The 17,389-nt window shown below is 39.6% G+C and overlaps 1 protein-coding gene across 2 annotated transcripts in view; it reads left to right on the top strand.

Moving 5' to 3' along the window:
• LOC123867122 overlaps nt 1–10,862 on the top strand; it is a 129,694-nt gene extending 118,832 nt beyond the window's left edge. For both annotated transcript variants that reach the window (XM_045908993.1, XM_045908992.1), the window contains 7 exons: nt 2,717–2,870; nt 3,548–5,972; nt 6,583–6,769; nt 7,299–7,471; nt 7,741–7,966; nt 8,336–8,663; nt 9,275–10,862. In XM_045908993.1, the coding sequence (XP_045764949.1) occupies nt 2,717–2,870; nt 3,548–5,972; nt 6,583–6,769; nt 7,299–7,471; nt 7,741–7,966; nt 8,336–8,663; nt 9,275–9,686 (3,905 nt within the window). In that variant the 3' untranslated portion in view covers nt 9,687–10,862. The remainder of the gene's footprint in view (nt 1–2,716; nt 2,871–3,547; nt 5,973–6,582; nt 6,770–7,298; nt 7,472–7,740; nt 7,967–8,335; nt 8,664–9,274) is intronic.
• The last annotated feature ends 6,527 nt before the right edge of the window (nt 10,863–17,389 follow it).

Raw genomic sequence — 17,389 nt, 5'->3', positions numbered from 1 at the left:
TTTTTTTTTGTTAACGCTGGGGAATGCATTTACGCATCCCCCCCGGAAGCTAGCCAGCCAGCCGTGAGGCAGCCAACCAGCTGAGGGAGGGTATGTGGGACTCGCCGGCCGAGAGGCGACCGGAATACCCACTAAACCCCAGCGGCGCTACTGCGCGTCGCCTGGCGACTGGGTCACGGGAACGCCGAAGCAAACAACCGCGACCCAGCCAGCGACGTCTGCCGAGGCAAACCCTCCACCGGGGACCTGCTCGGTCTCCACCACCGCACCTCCGGGATGCACCAACGAAGTGCGTCCCCCGACCCTGGGACGCGCACGTCGTCCGTGTCCCATCCTACGCTTCGTCCACTGTGCCCTCCAACGCACACATCCAACCCGCGTTTCGGACGCATCCAAAAGGGACCAGCAGCATCCAGGCACACTGGGAGGTTACCTGGCTGGCACCCCCAACGAAGAAATGCCTACATTTTTACAATGTAAACTAATTTTAATAAGAGCACCGTAAAACGAAAAAAACCCGGTACATCGTACAAGATTATATTGTACTTTTTAAATTTTTTAAATTTACATGGCGGCCATTTTGAAATTTTTATTATTTGTAGCGGCAACAGAAATACTGCACACTATGTGAAAAGAACTCTCTACCTTTTATGCCACGTGAGATACCTACAGCCCGCTGACAGACGTCGTGAGAGTTGCTTTATCGACAAGTGTAAATTAAAAATTTGTTTTCCCCGACAAGTGAAGGTTACAGTAACTAGAAAAAGCTGATAACTATCAAACGGCTGAACCGATTTTTTTGGATTATAGCTAAGAACACTCTCGATTAAGCCACCTTTCAAACAAAAAAAAAACTAAATTAAAATCGGTTCATTCGTATAGAAGCTACGATGCCACAGACAGATACACAGATACACACGTCAAACTTATAACACCCCTCTTTTTGGATCGGGGGTTAAAAACACTGCGCTAAAGTCGGGCTCAAGTCAATCAAATCGGCACTACAGTTAAAGTAATTATCAGAGGCTAGGCTGTAGAGTGTAGATATAATAATGATAATTATTCGACGAGCATTGCGCGTTCTCATAACACTCTTTCACATGTCAAGGTCCTAACGACAAGCTCGTTTGCATTTCATCTAGTGATGTGTTGAGGTGCATCATCATTGTATCAATATAAATCGATTTTTGTTGAGAATAATTTATTTAGTTTCGGTTGAATAAAACTCGTCTTAGATAAGTTATACATTAACCTCAGTACACATGAATAGTACTTACAGGCTAAACACAATTTATTATGGAGTATTTACGTGCTCTCAGGTATCTACTGTAATAACAATATCCACGTAAATCTTAGACCGCTGCATCTAAAAATTTGTCACTTTCAAGAAAGATTTCAGGAATCTTTACCGAGTGATGCGGATGCTGATCCCCTGGTTTCAAATTAAGAGATTATCATCATCATCATCATCCACTACGATAGTCGATTGTCGATACGATAGACGTCCACTGCTGGATATACTTAGGTCCCACGTAGGGACTTCCATTCGCCACGATCTTGCGCCACCGCGCCGCGTGAATTCAGCGGCTCGATGTCGTTTGTCCACCTAGTGGAGGGTCTTCAGTCGCTGTGCTTTCCAAGAGATACTTAAATCAATAAAAATCGATTTTGATCACAATTCTATTCGAATAGTCGCCTCACTAATCTCGCAGCCGCCTATTGTCTTGTTTTGAGGTGAAGGATGGTAGCAATGGTTGATTACGCCTAATTATTGTCACGCAATCCAACGTTTAAGGCCGAGCGACTTGTGGCGACCAAATTATAGCTTCAGAGATTCATTTTGGGTTCCTAATTGTGATAATTCGGTGTACCTACACAATACTTAAAATAAGCCAAAAAAAAATCTAGAAAAAGACCAACCCTATTTGCAGAGAACATTTACTAAAATAAGATACCTCTGAATTCTGATAGGCCTTCCAATGTTATCAAGTTCAGTTAGAGCCCTGAGTTTAACTTTTTCAGTTACCAATAATTATTCGGCTAAAATTGTATAATATGAGATGTCAACAAGGTTACTGAACACTTAGTAAGGTTACTTAACTTACTTACTTGACTAGTAAGGTTACTTAACAGTTAATGTTAATTTTAAAAGTTATACTGGAGCCTCTGTACCTACTTACAAGTTTGGCGACCATGTTAGCTTAAAAAATTTAATTAATTTAAATAACGCTCTTCCAGCATCAGTTTTCTCTTCAAATTTTAACATGGGTACCTTAGTTAAGAGTGAATAGACATCTAGGCAAGCGCGCTCCATCTCAGGCTGCATCATCACTTGCCAGCAGTCTGATTGCAGTCAAGCGCTAGCCTCTATCATAATTTAAACTAAATACCAAATTGTCAGGACTCTGATCGCTTAAATGCTTAAAAACTGCACAGCTTCTAGGCAATTTCTAGATTCAAAATGGAAGTTGTGTAGCTGTTAAAACTTTATTTTCTTTGCTCTAATTTGTATTGTTGGTTACAATTGCATTTTTTAGGCGCATCATGGAGACTTGGGTGCGTTTGGAACCCTCGTAGCTTTAGTTTTAAGTTAACGTAATTAATTGTTATCACCACTGTATCATTTTTTGACAATCAGAAAGTGTACAATAGTATCCAATTTGAATAAATGACTTTGACTTTAGCTATTCTCATAGTTGATTTCCTTCTATTCCAGCCACCTCCAGGCGAACAACGACGCAAAGCAGCGCGAATACGACGCGCGACTCGCAGTTGCTGTCGCTACTAGCCGCGCGGCGGAGGCAGCTGCTGACGGGCCGCCTCACCACACACATCAACACCATCGCCAATCTAGCGCACAAGCCACACAAGTGAGTATAGTATTCTCTCTTCTCAGACCTGGGCGCGTTTGGAACCCTCGTAGCTTTAGTTTTAAGTTTATGTTATTAATTATATCACCACTTTACAAATTATATCATCATCTTACAAACCTAATAATCCTGACTATCAAAAGGAGTACAATAGTACCTACTTGATTTTGAGTTTTAGTTTTACTTTAATCATCAAAAAGAGATATAGACACCTAAACACAGACAAAAATCTTGGAGTTTCTTGTTGGTTCTTCTCGGTAGGAAGAAAATTCCGAAACTGTAGTAGATTTACTTGATGACTCAAAAGCATTTTCAATTGTTTATTGGGTTTTTATCCCAATTTCAATTTCTATAACACCATGAACTCGTTAGACTACAATTATTTTGTAGTGAATACAAAATATTATATGGTTTCGTTGTTTTGCCATTAAACTTATAAATTTTATAATATAAAGAAACTCAGTTTTCTAATGAAAATCAAGGGAATGAAATGCTTTGCTATTTCACAATACTTATAATAATTGCTTAGTTTCATAGTCATAAGCATTAACGACAAAAACTGATGAGTCACACCACCCACCATAAAACTATCATTAAATAAATGTTTTAACTTTAAGAAGGCTTTCCAGTTGTATAATATTCTTATTAAATTAACAAATGTTTTCTTTCTTTTCTAGGGGGAACACTACATTTGCCCAGTTGGAAATCAGAGATTCGAACAGCTCCATAGTAAGGAGGATAACATTCGACAACTCGAGCAACGAAGCTATTGCGCCCACGCTGAAACTCGTATCCCGGGAGGGAAACAGAGAAATAAAACAGGATGTCAAGCCACACGAAATAAGACACCTGTTCATACCCAGGGTATTGTACCAAGAAAACAAAAGTAGAGCAGGATTTTTAAATAATAGGAGAAAAGAACTAGGAAATAAGACTCTCGTAGCAGAAACCACGACTGAAAGCGCTATAATATACGTCCCACCTGAAAAGTTAGAAGGCCTCGATAAAGAAGTCGATTTAGATCCAGAGGAAGAGTTTCAAGTCGATGAATCCAATCATGGACTTTATTTATTAAATTATTCAGATACAGATAACATAACACAAGTTTCACCTGACTTAAATAAAACTACATCAAGTAACGAAATCAAAGAAAATGTTACATATCAATCAGAAACCACAACAGTTATTACACCTGAGGAGAAAGAAAAGACGACTATCTTGCCCGAAAAAGAAGAAAAACCAGAAGTTAACTCAATAGCAAATAGTACAGATATACAAAACACAAAATTAGAAAAAATAGATAAAGATAAAACAGATAATCAAACATTGTTTATGTCTGAAGAGATTTACAATCACTTTCGGCCGCTTGAAACGGAATTGCCTGACGAAGAAATGGCTCCATTCATATATTTTGGTCAAAAGCTTGCCGGACAGGCCATTACAGATAATTTGACAAATTCTCCATCTCTTTCAGCGTCTACAAAGTCTGTCAATTTCATAGCAGCGCCAGCAGATAAAAGAAAGTTTAACTCGAGATACTCCGCCACCGAAAAATATAAAAATACTAGCGCGGGTGAGGAAGAAATCAATGAAGATATGGATGTCTCCGTTGTGAAAAATACCATAGAAAAAAATAAAATAAGAAACACGGTAAAGGGGCCTGCACCAGCACGACATGTAGGACTAGTAAATGCTTATAGAAAATATTCAAGTACAACACAATCAACACCAAAACCACAGTCAGCTGTACAAATGAATGCCACTGAATCGATAATACAAAATGTTACTCCGAGTTCAATTGATAAAAGTAAAGATAGTAGTGGACTTAATAAAACTTCGGTAAATAAAGATCCTTTACCAAACTCCAATGGAACCATTACTAAAGATACTTCTTCGAATAAAACTACTTCTGTACCCCCACCAAGAAATTTTACACGAACCTATTTTAATTTACGTCGCCGACCTTCTAGACCAACAACATTGTCTAGTACAGAAAATAGTTTATTAGAAATAGTAAATACTACAACAGAAAAAACTGCAACTTCAGTTTACACCGCTGTTGTTACTTCTGTATCAATAACTTCTTCAGTAAAAGGTCCAAATAAAACTGATGAGTTAATTAAAGAATCCGAAAATGCAACAACATCTGAACCTATAGAACTATCAACAAATACTACAATACCGAAAACTATAATAATAAATGAAACAGAAACAACAACAAGTGCGCCATTATCAACTGTAAGGCCCTACAGACATAGAATTCGTATAAGAACTACTACAACGGAAGGTCCTTTCAAAGTCAATCCAAACACGAAATCTATAACAATTCAGAAACCAACGGAATCTCCTATAACCAGTGAAAAATTTGTTGGAGATAAACAAGAGACAACAACCTCAAAAATATCTGAGAGATTAGCAAGCTTATTCAAACAAAACGATTATGTAAATACGACCAATGGTTTAACGATACGACCAAAAAATATTTTAAGAAGACGAAGACCAACAACTACTACAACCACTACAACAACTACCACCACTACTCCTGCACCTTTAACTATATTTACTAATGAAACTGAATCTTTTACTACACCTTTAGTTATTCCAACTACAATTCCGACTACTCAGGCAGTAGAAACGACAGAAAATATATTTAAACCTTTTATAGTTGTATCTCGAACTTCATCAGAGTCTAGTTCTAAGCCACTAGTATTAAGTGTCAACTCTACTAAAGATGCTAATAAAACAGACGCTAATAACAATACTGAAGTTAGTGAAGGTAGCAATGATTCTCAAAATGAAGAAGTTGTGATAGAAGCTGAGAAAACGTATACAGCATCGTATGTATTAGCAGGACTTGGATTTTTACCTGTCATAGCGGTTGTAGTATTTGTTCTTAGAAACATCATGAATAAGAAGACCAAAGATATTGAGACGGAATATGAGGGCTATTTCGACGAAGGAGGAGAAATCAAAAAGGAATCACCCATAACGCCAGTTGCTCGCCCTCCTTTGCCTACTCCTACTAAGCCGGACCAAAAATGGGAGTTTCCTCGAAATAAGCTTAGGCTGCAAACTTTGTTGGGACAAGGAAATTTTGGACAGGTAAAATTCATTTTATTTGCTATCACTTTATCACTATCATCATTACACAATATTATAAAACAGTACCTCCGAAGCATTTGTCAAGTTCTCTTGTGGTAATGTCAGAAACTCTATAGGTGCATTATTGGAGACTGCGAGAAAGTTTAGGTGAATAATTTATTTGTACATGTTTAGTGTAATATAGCTGATGATGACAACATGATAATGATGGTTGTCGATTAAATTGACAAAAACCCAGCGATCCGAGAGCTTTCCTGGTGTATAATGCGTATCATTTTCGTAGATTTTGTTCCTCCTAAGGCCTCAAATCTCCAAATAGAACAAATGCATTCCAAAGTATCTGTTAACGTGTCAACGCTTTTTTAACGCGCACTTTGTATTTTTTAACGCTTTTTTAACACTTTGCTTCTTAACGCTCGTGCGAATTAGGGCCAAGAAGATCTAAACAAAACTTGTAACGCTTTAAGCCTATAAACAGATCATTCAAAAATAAAATCGAAAACCTGTGGAGTGTGGATACTTTGGCTGTCCTGGTTGTTAAGTAGTTTGAAACATTCGATTTTGACATAATTTTTGATAGATTACTATTAATAGATATATTGTCTTGCAGGTATGGAAAGCTGAAGCCGATGACTTGAACGGCCACGATGGACTGACGCGTCTCGTGGCAGTCAAGACGATCAAAGAGTCCGCTTCGCAGAAGGAGAAACAGGAGCTTCTGCACGAAATATACATCATGCAGAAGATCGGCACTCATCCCAATGTGGTCACCATCCTTGCTTGTTGTACTGAACAAGGTATTTTATTAAAAAAATCTATTAAATAATTTCAATCTAATCTCATTAATTTAAATAGCAGTAGAAACGCGATAAGTATTGGCTGCCAAGTGATTTGGCGTCTTGATACGATGCCTCGTAGAAACTGATCAGGGGTATGGGTTTAATGAAACTGCCATACCCCTTCCAAGTTCGCCCGCTACCATCTTAGACTGCATCAACACTAACCATCAGTTGAGATCGCAGTCAAGGGCTAAGTTGAATCGAATTAAAAATTTAATTAAATGCGGTGTTGCCATTAGATTACAACATGGGTAATTTCAAGGGGCGTACTAACAAATTCCTGAAAACGCATTGGCGGTTCCTCTGGTACTGCAAATGTTCATGGGCGGCGGTAATCGCAACATCAGGTAACCCGCCTGTTCGTTTGCTCACTATTTGTATTTTTTTTTAAGTTTTATTTTGTAGCTTCTGCGTCGCTTAGCAGTATATCTTCGTCTTTTGTGGTACTTCTTGTATGGTTCTCAATCGTCATCTCATATGATTCCAGAACCGTATCTGCTCATAATGGAGTACGTGATGTGTGGCAAGCTGCTGACGTATCTGCGCGAGCGCCGCTCTCGGCCCGACCGCTTCAGTGGTAGCGGCGCGCTCACGTCGCGGGACCTCACCGTCTTCGCCTACTGCGTCGCGAGAGGCATGGACTATATCGCTTCTAAAGGAGTAAGTACTTCCTGCCTATACTTACGTGATAAGTGGCAGCGTTTGCGCTGCTCCCGGCCCTACCGCTTTAGCGGCAGCGGCGCGCTAACCAGCTCACCAGCTCTATACGTGCCTATTGGGTCGAATTTTCAGCGGTCAGTGAAGGTCAAAGAGCGAACGGAATTAACGTGTTATGAATACAAGCAAAGAAGTTTCACTTCTTCGCATGAACTTGTAAGAGGATACGCGCTCCAATTTTTGTTAATATAATGATTAATTTTTATTTACAGATTGTCCATCGTGATCTAGCCGCCCGCAACGTACTCGTAGACCACAACAAGCTATGCAAGATCGCGGACTTTGGCATGTCACGCTGCGCGGGCGCAGGCGCGCGCGGCGGGCGAGGCGCGCTGCCGGTGCGGTGGATGGCGCCCGAGGCACTGCTGTACAACGTGTACAGCCACCACACCGACGTGTGGGCCTTCGGGATACTGCTGTGGGAGATCGTGACGCTCGGTGAGTAGCATTGAACTACGGCAAGTCGTGCTGCGCGATTTTACCTACAATGCGTAAGCAGCTTCGCTTATGCTGACTGTTCTAAGACACCTCACGGCTTTTCATTGTCGAATTGGATCAGTGATAGAGTCTTGACCATAAGTGGCACCATGCTGTCCTATAAGAAATGAATTCATTTCATTTCGATGTTTGCGTCATTAAAGGCTTTTAAACTAATAGTATGTAATCTCTTTTGCTTCGCAACCCATTGGGCTAAGAATGTCATCGACTCGTTATTTCTGATTTGATCACGTAGAGAAACTTCCAAGCATAGCTCTATGGCCTATGTATGATCGTTACTCAATCAGAAATATTTGTCACCTGTTTCAGGATCAACGCCATACGCAGCGATGTCCGGTCGAGAGGTCCTAGCGGCGGTCACGGAGGGCTACCGGTTGGAGCGACCCCCTCACTGCAAGCCGCAGCTCTACCGCGCCATGCACTCGTGCTGGCACGCCGACCCCTCACAGCGGCCAGCGTTCGCGACGCTTAAGGCCCAGCTGGCTGAGCTCCTAGATAATGAACCTTCCGAGGGCAATTATGTGGATTTGGACTCGTTTTACCAAGAGTCCTCGGTCTATAGTGACCCTTCGGCGATTATTCATGATGATGATGGCTTGTCGGCGGAGTATGATCGGGAGAGGCGATGTTTTAGAGAGTAAGTGCAAACACTTTGTATTTTTAAGGTTTTCGTTGTTATAGATTGGAGATAATCGCAAAGTTTTCTCTTGGAACAAAATTGTTTAAAAAAACTTGGAAGATAATGGTTTAAGTACAACGACTACTGTCTGTTATAAGACGTAGAATCCGTATTATAACGCATCAAAATAGCGCCCCTATATTTTAGATCAATCTAATGGCGCATGCATAGACCATGCTCTCTGATTAAGGGTATCCATCCATCCATTAGCCTGTATGCGTCCACTGCTGAACATAGGCCTTTCCAAGAGAGATTAAGGGTAACTTCCTACTTATTCCTTGTCATGACGCTATGGGACTCGTTAGGTCTTAAACTTACTAGATTAAAAGTACAGATGGGGCTACGTTAGACATCTGGTCATAAAACTTCGCAGACCAACGGCAGGACAGTCTATTCTGCCGCACATTATAGCTCGTCAATCCTTTTCGTTTTGCAGGTTATATCCATGCGTAGAAAACACCGACATGCCACATCGTCCTGAAGCCTTTTTCTTACGTGGCACCAACTTCAAAATGCAATGAAATATCTTATGACAACTATATCTGACACAATTTTACTAACATTTTCAGATTACAAACAGGCGCACCAAAATTCGACAACCGGCCTTTCAGTTTGCGGGACGAGGAGCTCAGAAACAAATTCGGGATCGGGACGCCGCGGATGGGCGGCTTCGGCATCCGGGACGTCCCGTTCAACGAGCGAAACTTCTCCGACGGAGAGTTCAACGAACGAAACTTCCCAGACAAGAACTTCCCGGACAGAAGTTTCCCGGACAAGAACTTTAACGACACGAACTTTACCGAACGGAAAGACGGTAAACTTTCAACGTCCAGCTTCCATCGAGAGAGGGAAAGAGAGAATCCCCTTGTTAGCAGGAACAGCTTCAATGGCTTCCCCAGGATAGGGACGAGAGAAAACCATTTCCAAATGACACCTGATGGAAGGAATAAGAGGGTGCCGGAATTCGAGTGTGATATTTGAGTCATGCGTTGGTTTTATTATCTTCACATACAGTGATATTTATGGAAATAATGCGATAAGCGACAAGAAGCAAAAAATTCACGAGATTGCAATACTTATAAACTTCCAGGCTAAAAAGGCTAGAACCCAGAGCTGTAAAGCCAGTTGTAAAGAAAAATTGAGCTCCATCGAATGATGGTAAATAGGAATGGCAGAATTAAATTTAGACGTGACAGTTATGTAGCTTTAATTAGGAATTGATTTTATTTTTCCCGCGTTTTTCCTTACAAAATCTTGGGTTTGAAAATGTTCTTAATTGTCGTTACAGTTTATATAAATACTTTTATAATTTAGGACTTCCATATTCAAGGTTTATAGAAATCGTCACCTATATGTTATTGGGTATAAATGCCAAATTATTTAAAATTCAATTAATTGGATTATTCAAAAGCGATGTTTTATTTCTAATCAAACGAAATTATTCAATGATTCAATTTCAATACGTAAGAATTTTGCCGTTGCCGATTTAATAATAATTTAAATTTATAGATTCTTGGGTGTGATGCTAAATTATCTAAAATTCAATTAATTGGATTATACAAGAGCGATGTTTGATTCCCAATCGCGCGGAATTATTGCAAAAAATTTTAGTTCGTTGAAATTCTGTTGTTATTAAACTACCGTAAATAAAATCTGGTTATCAGTATTGAATCACCATGACCACCTTACAGATTTTTATATTAGTGAGAATGCTACGAGTAAATAAAATAAAATGCAATATATTGGATTTATAAATCAATTGCGCGAGCTTATGACAAATAATATGCTTTAAGTTTAAATTTCAATTGGTTGAAATTCTGTAAACTTAGGTCTGTGTATTTTGTAAATAAACTTTAATTTATAACAGTATTCGTTGCAGTGAATGACTCTATGTGTCTAACAATTATCATATAAATGGTAGTTAGGTACATTGTAAATAATAGTTGCGTATGGCTAGGTTAAGTTTTGTAAAGTAGATTATAAAAGCACGTCATTTTGACACAAGTTTGAATAAAGAATGTTATGCGTTCGACACAGAGTATGAAAGAGTTTGTTTATAAATACCTATATAGTCTATGATTTTATCAATTTTATTTTTTCTTTAATCTGTACCTAAAAAAAAAGTTTAGTTTTGTTTTTTTGTGAGAATGTGTTTTACAGAGTTATATAAATAAAACGTAACATTAAAATAATTAATCAAAGAATTTATACATTAAAGTACTTAATTAATGGTGCTAAAATACACAGTTATTTTTTCAAATATCTAATTTTTCTGTAAATACTATGGTTTAACAAATTTTAAATATTATATTTTTACGTTACTAAGAAACTCTTCCATTTTGAAATCTCAGTTCATTATTACTTTCTAGTCTCTAAATTGTATAAATTCTATTGGATTGTTATATGATCTGATTATTGAATAAGTTTGAAAGATTTATATTAATATGAATAAAGTATTGAAAAATATTCTTGCATTTTCTGTCGTGAGCTCTTTATTTTAGGTGCCTGTTTGGCTAGCAAGGATACCAAAAGCAAATAAATTCACTCAGTAATGAAAACAATCACTCATTAGGTACCTACCCATAATTATTACAATTATGCGAGAGTGTGTTTGTTTGTTAGATTATTAGTTTGTTGGTTTGTCTTTCAATCAGGCTGACATGGAGCAACGGAATGACCAGATTTTTATGGTTCCGTACCTCAAAAGGAAAAACGGAACCCTTAGATTACTTTGTTGTCTGTTTGTCCGTCTGTCGTGTCTGTCAAGAAAACCTATAGGGTACTTCCCATTGGTAGGTAGGTAGGTCTTTTAGCACAACTGTAGGTACCAAAGTTTTTCAAAATCGGGCCAACGGATGAACCGTGAAAAGCTAGCAGAACAACAGACAGACACACTTTCGTATTTATAAATATGATTGTGGATTTTAGGGTTCCGTACCTGAAGGACGCTGGACTGGACCCTAAGCCTGCACTGTCCGTCCGTCCTCTCGTCCGTTCGTCTGTCCGACCGTCCGCCTGTCTGCCTGTCTGTCAATGGGCTGTCTCTCATGTTGCGTGGAAATTTTCATCATCATCATCTTTATGATCAACCCATTTCTGCCCCACTACTGAGTACGGGTCTCCTCTCAGAATGAGATGGGTTTAGGCCATAGTCTGCCACGCTAGCCCAATGCGGATTGGCAGACTTCACACCTTTGAGAACATGGAGAACTCTCAGGCATGCAGGTTTCCTCACGATGTTTTCCTTCACCGTTAAAGCAAGTGATATTCAATTCCTTAAAACGCACATAAGTTAGTGGTGCGTACCCGGAATCGAACCCCCGACCTCCGATTAGGAGGCGGACGTTCTAACCACTAGGCTATCACAGCTTCTAGATTTAAAAAAGAATGAAGAACTGCTATAACGACAAATAATAGAAATTTCAAAATTTTTGTAAAAGACCTGTTGACCAGTTTTTGTAAAAGGTATGGATAAATAGATTTCTAGTTGCTATTTAAATCTGAAAACTGTACAAACGATCTCCTCATTCTCAATTCAACATCAAAGCTTGCATTAAGCAAACAGCAGCAGCTTCATGCCGTTGGAAATTGATTTTCATTTCAGTGCAATAGGTTATAAGCGAGTTACGGCACTCAGCACTTTCCTTTTAACCGCGGCATGACCTGACCGCATTGTCTAAGTAATACTTGTGCTTTGAAACATACCTACAGGGTGATCCCTAATATCACTTAATTTAACGGCGAAGAAAAACATCGTGAGGAAACCTGCATGCCTGAGAGTTCTCAATAATGTTCTCAAAGGTGTGTGAAGTCTGCCAATCCGCACTGGGCCCGCCTGGTAGATTATAGCCTAACCTGTCTCATACTGAGAGGAGACCCATGCTCTGTAGTAAGCCGGCGATGGGTTTATCATGATGATGAAAAATGATTCAATGCAAACAGATACAGTAACCAAGCCAGTAATTAACATTACGCGTTGAGCTTTAGAAAGAGATAATCAGCAGCTTCAGCTTCTTAGAGTACCTACCTATTGTCCCTGTCATTCATTCGTGTTTGGTGTTTTGCCGCTTTCACTAGTCAGTCTCAACTCTCAATGATAGAGACGTTTTTTTTCTACTATCCGGCCATATATATACTTACTTACTTCGTTTACCGCAAGCGTTTACATTAAGAATTTCTACGTTTAAAATATCAATATTTTAAAGAATTGATTAAAACGCACATAACTTTAAAAAGCCCGGGATCAAACCCTCGATTTGGGATAGAGGGAAGACTTATCTACTTATTATTTTCATTTAATTCATCTTTAAGAAAACGTATTTTCGACTGCAAGCGAAAATTGTGTCAGTCTTTTGTTATCTTTGATTATGGTTTTTATTCTGTAGGATATTTTTCCATCATCCTGTACCTATTTGTCTAGCATATAGCAATGCAACAAACAGTGATTCAAAGTGAAGAAAGTAACAAGTCATATCTTTAACAACGAACCGCAGCCATTTAATCTAATAGTTTTTCTCGCCTTTGTTTACTATGTAAATAGTAAAATTGAACACACAGCCGTGTAAAAGAAAATGAACTTTATTTTAAACCCAGAAGAATACTTTTTGATAGAGCCTCTTGGATTGCAATGATTTTCTTTCATGGAATTTCTGAAGTAAGTGTTGAAACTTAGAATAGACGAGATTGATTCGTAGCTGATGCTGTATTGAGATTTTAAATGAATTGTCGACGGCACAGTTAGTTTGAACTTTGAATGCAGTAAAACCGCATTCAAAGTTCAAACTAACTGCAATAATATGCATCTGGTATGCACTTGTGACGAGTGATGATAGCATTGTGTTCAATTCCTCTGCATGACAGAATCCTATATTATTTTTTTATTTTGTATCTGTATGAAAAGAGAAGATTTTTGTTTGATTAAACGTAAATAGTTACCTATAGAAAGATAAGAAAGCGTACGCAACGCTGAAGGCACAGCCTTCTCATCATTGTGTTTTCTATGGATAGGTAGGTATCTACCTATTTTCTTATATTATGTTTAGATATCGCCAAGAGTGCTATGAGATGACTCGCGCGATGACTTGTCTGCATTGATCAAACATTGATACCGCGTCTTCAAATCATCCGAGTCATCATGGTAACACTTTTTAATGTCATATCATGTAACTAGCGAAAAACGCCACTTTAACTGCGTAACAATACCTACCTGTTGTAATGTTCTGTAACTGAAGAGTGCCAACGGCACCCCAAGCCGGAATGCCATTACTAAGACTTCGCTGTCCGTCCGTCCGTCCGTCTGTCCGTCCTTCCTCCCGTCTGTCAATCTGAGCGGGCTGTATCTAGTGAATCATAAGAGCTCAAAAATGTTAAGAATAATTTGACATTTTGACAGATTCCCAATACAAAAACTGTCATAACGTAAAATTTAATCCTTAAAGCCTTAACATTTTTTTATTTGAACCATAATTTTACCATCTTGACCACTTCTATACCTTCTTCGAATTCTGCAGTTAAATAGTTAAGTACTTACTTTTAAAAATGCATACGTAACATATTAAAAGAAAGTTTGGCCACCGTATAAGGCTACCATTATCTTCTTGCTAACAACACAGTCACGCGAGATAGAATCAGCTGGGCTATTGACACCTTTCACCCTTTTAAATCAGGGGGGACCGACAAAATTTTCCCTGCACTTTTACAATGGGGAAAACTTCAACTGACACCATGGCTGGAAATAATATATAAGGCCTGTATAGCATACAAATATATCCCAACAGCCTGGAGAGAAGTAAAGGTAGTCTTTCTACCAAAACCTGGAAAGAGTGACTACACTTTACCAAAGTCCTTCAGGCCTATCAGCCTTACATCATTTCTACTAAAAACACTAGAGAGACTGGTTGATCGGTATCTCAGGGATGGAACCCTAAGACATGTACCCCTACACTCACACCAACATGCTTACAGCACTGGCAAATCAACGGAAACCGCTCTGCATTCCGTTGTTGGCAAAATTGAACATGATCTAGAAAACAAACTATCAACACTGGGTGTCTTCATTGATATTGAAGGAGCTTTCGACAAGACAACCTTTAATAGCATAGACAGGGCCTTGGGACGATACGGGGCGCCAAGAACTATACGAAGCTGGATAAGAGCATTATTAGAACTAAGAATCATACAACTAGATATCAACGGAGTCACAAAAGGCATAGTAGCGAGAGGCTGCCCTCAAGGAGGTGTCCTATCACCAATCTTGTGGAACCTTGTAGTTGACGACTTGATAAACAAACTAAACACAAGCGGATTTTACACCATTGGTTATGCTGATGATCTCACCATCTTAATCAGTGGAAAACTAGAGAACACATTATATGAAGTCATGCAACGGGCATTGCGCGTAATCGAAAGATGGTGCAATGAAAATGAACTCACCGTAAATCCAAAGAAAACAGAGATGATTCTGTTTACCAACAAAAGGAAAATAGAGCTAACCAAACCACCAACTCTGTTCAACACAAGCCTCAAACTGTCAACTGAGGTAAAATACCTTGGTGTGACTCTGGACAGCAAGCTCAGCTGGAAAAGGCATACAGAAGATAAAATTAATAAATCGCTTACGATACTAAACCAATGTAAACGCATGCTGGGGAAAAAATGGGGGCTTAAACCAAAGATAATAAAGTGGTTATACCTAGCGGTAGTAAGAAGCTCATTAACATACGCCGCTTTGATATGGTGGCCGAGAACTCTTCTTACGACCGCCCAGCAAGAACTACAGAAATTTCAACGACAAGCATGCCTCGCCATTACAGGCTGCATGAGTACCACACCAACAACAGCACTTGAAATCATACTGGGGATCCCGCCCCTACACTTACAAATCAGAGAAGAAGCAACGCTCGCAGCCTTGAGACTGAAAACCTCAGGTCTATGGAAAGAACAGAACACAAGGCACACTAAAATTCTAGTGCAAAGCATAACCAAAGAACCACGCCTGGAGTGGAAATGTGACAGAACCAGGAAACAACACATACTGGACAAACCATACAAAATATATCCAGAGATAAACATAGATACGAAGTCAACACGGGATGCAATAGAAGTGTACACCGATGGATCCAAAACAAAAACTGGCACAGGAGCAGGGGCCTACTGCCAAGAACTAAACATGAAAATAAGTCACGCACTCGGTAAGGACAACTGTGTCTTCCAAGCAGAGTGTGTAGGCATTACAACCGCAGCCATAGCAATGGCAAATCGACAGGTAAAAAACTTTAAGATTAACATTAACTCAGATAGCCAAGCTGTTCTCAAAGCTTTGGCTAAATTCTGGACAACCTCCGAACTCATACAAGACTGCCATAAGGCTCTGGAAACACTCGCCATGTCGAATGATATCACCCTACGGTGGGTCAAAGGACATGATGGGGACCAGGGAAACGAGGCAGCGGACGCATTAGCACGCAAGGCCACGACGCTGAAGGTGACAGGACCTCAGCCTATTGTACCCATACCCTTCAGTGAGTATAAAACTTGGTTGCATGAACTAACACTTAAGGAGCATTCCCAATTATGGGCAAACGCAACTGACTGCAGGCAAGCCAAAGAGGCTTTCCCTAACATAGATATACGACAAACTAACAAACTACTCCGCCTGGACAAAGGTAAACTTAGGAAGGTGGTGGGACTCATAACAGGGCATAGCCCACTAAACAAACACCTTTTCGTTATAGGTGTTACCGACAGTCCTCTGTGCAGGGCCTGCATGGAGGTCGATGAGACGCCGACACACGTGCTCCTGGAGTGCATGGTCGTGGCAGAACAACGAGAACGCCATTTGGGTTCCCCAACCTCACTCCATGAAGTCCTCGGCAACCTGGGCGGTCTACTTGGCTTCTGGAGCGAGCTTGGATGGCTGGAGTGAAGACTTCGGCGGGGAGGGGCAACGCACGCACAACAGACGGAAACGTTTAAGTGCGGAAACCAGCCCAGAGAGAAGAAGAAGAAGAAGGCTACCATTGCTTTGTATTGAAAAGGAAATGTCGAAAGCATCCGAAAAGATAAGAGCTTTAATGATGATGGTTCATCTTCAAATCGTAACTACTAGTGTTTATTTTGGCTGCAGCGAAAATTTGCCGTTTAACCAACGTGTTTCATAGAATCATAAAATAATTCATAAGGATTGTAAATAAACATACAATCTGGCTTTTTGAAGTATGTGTGTTTGCGTGATATAATAAATTATTATAGTCTTTAACACTCAGGAATAATGTAGCTAACTGTCAGTGAAGGAATTTCCAGTATCGGACCGTTAATTCGGAGATTACTCTCTCCATACAAACTCACAAATTAACAATTTTTACCTGTTTCTAGTGCAGTCTAGTAGTTCAAGGAGTGCATTGGTAGATGGCTCATGAGATGGACAGACCAAGTGAAGGCTGCGATGGAAGTCCCCTTAGAGTGCACAAGAAAGGCAGCCATCAGAGAGGAATGGAGACACATAGCACGATCGATCTGTCAAGTTACCACATTCTTCAAAATTTTTATTAAATTTAATAACGATTTAGTGCCGAGCTTATAAAAATATCGATAATAATGATTGACGTATCGATCTAATCGATAACTTTCGTAACTGACGTAACTTACCGTGAAAGCACCTCTACGATCGCAAACCAAGCAGAACT

The sequence above is a fragment of the Maniola jurtina genome, chromosome 7 (genome assembly GCF_905333055.1).
Source record: "Maniola jurtina chromosome 7, ilManJurt1.1, whole genome shotgun sequence".
NCBI classification, from domain to species: Eukaryota; Metazoa; Arthropoda; class Insecta; order Lepidoptera; family Nymphalidae; genus Maniola; species Maniola jurtina.
This window is presented reverse-complemented; position numbering and strand designations above follow the sequence as displayed.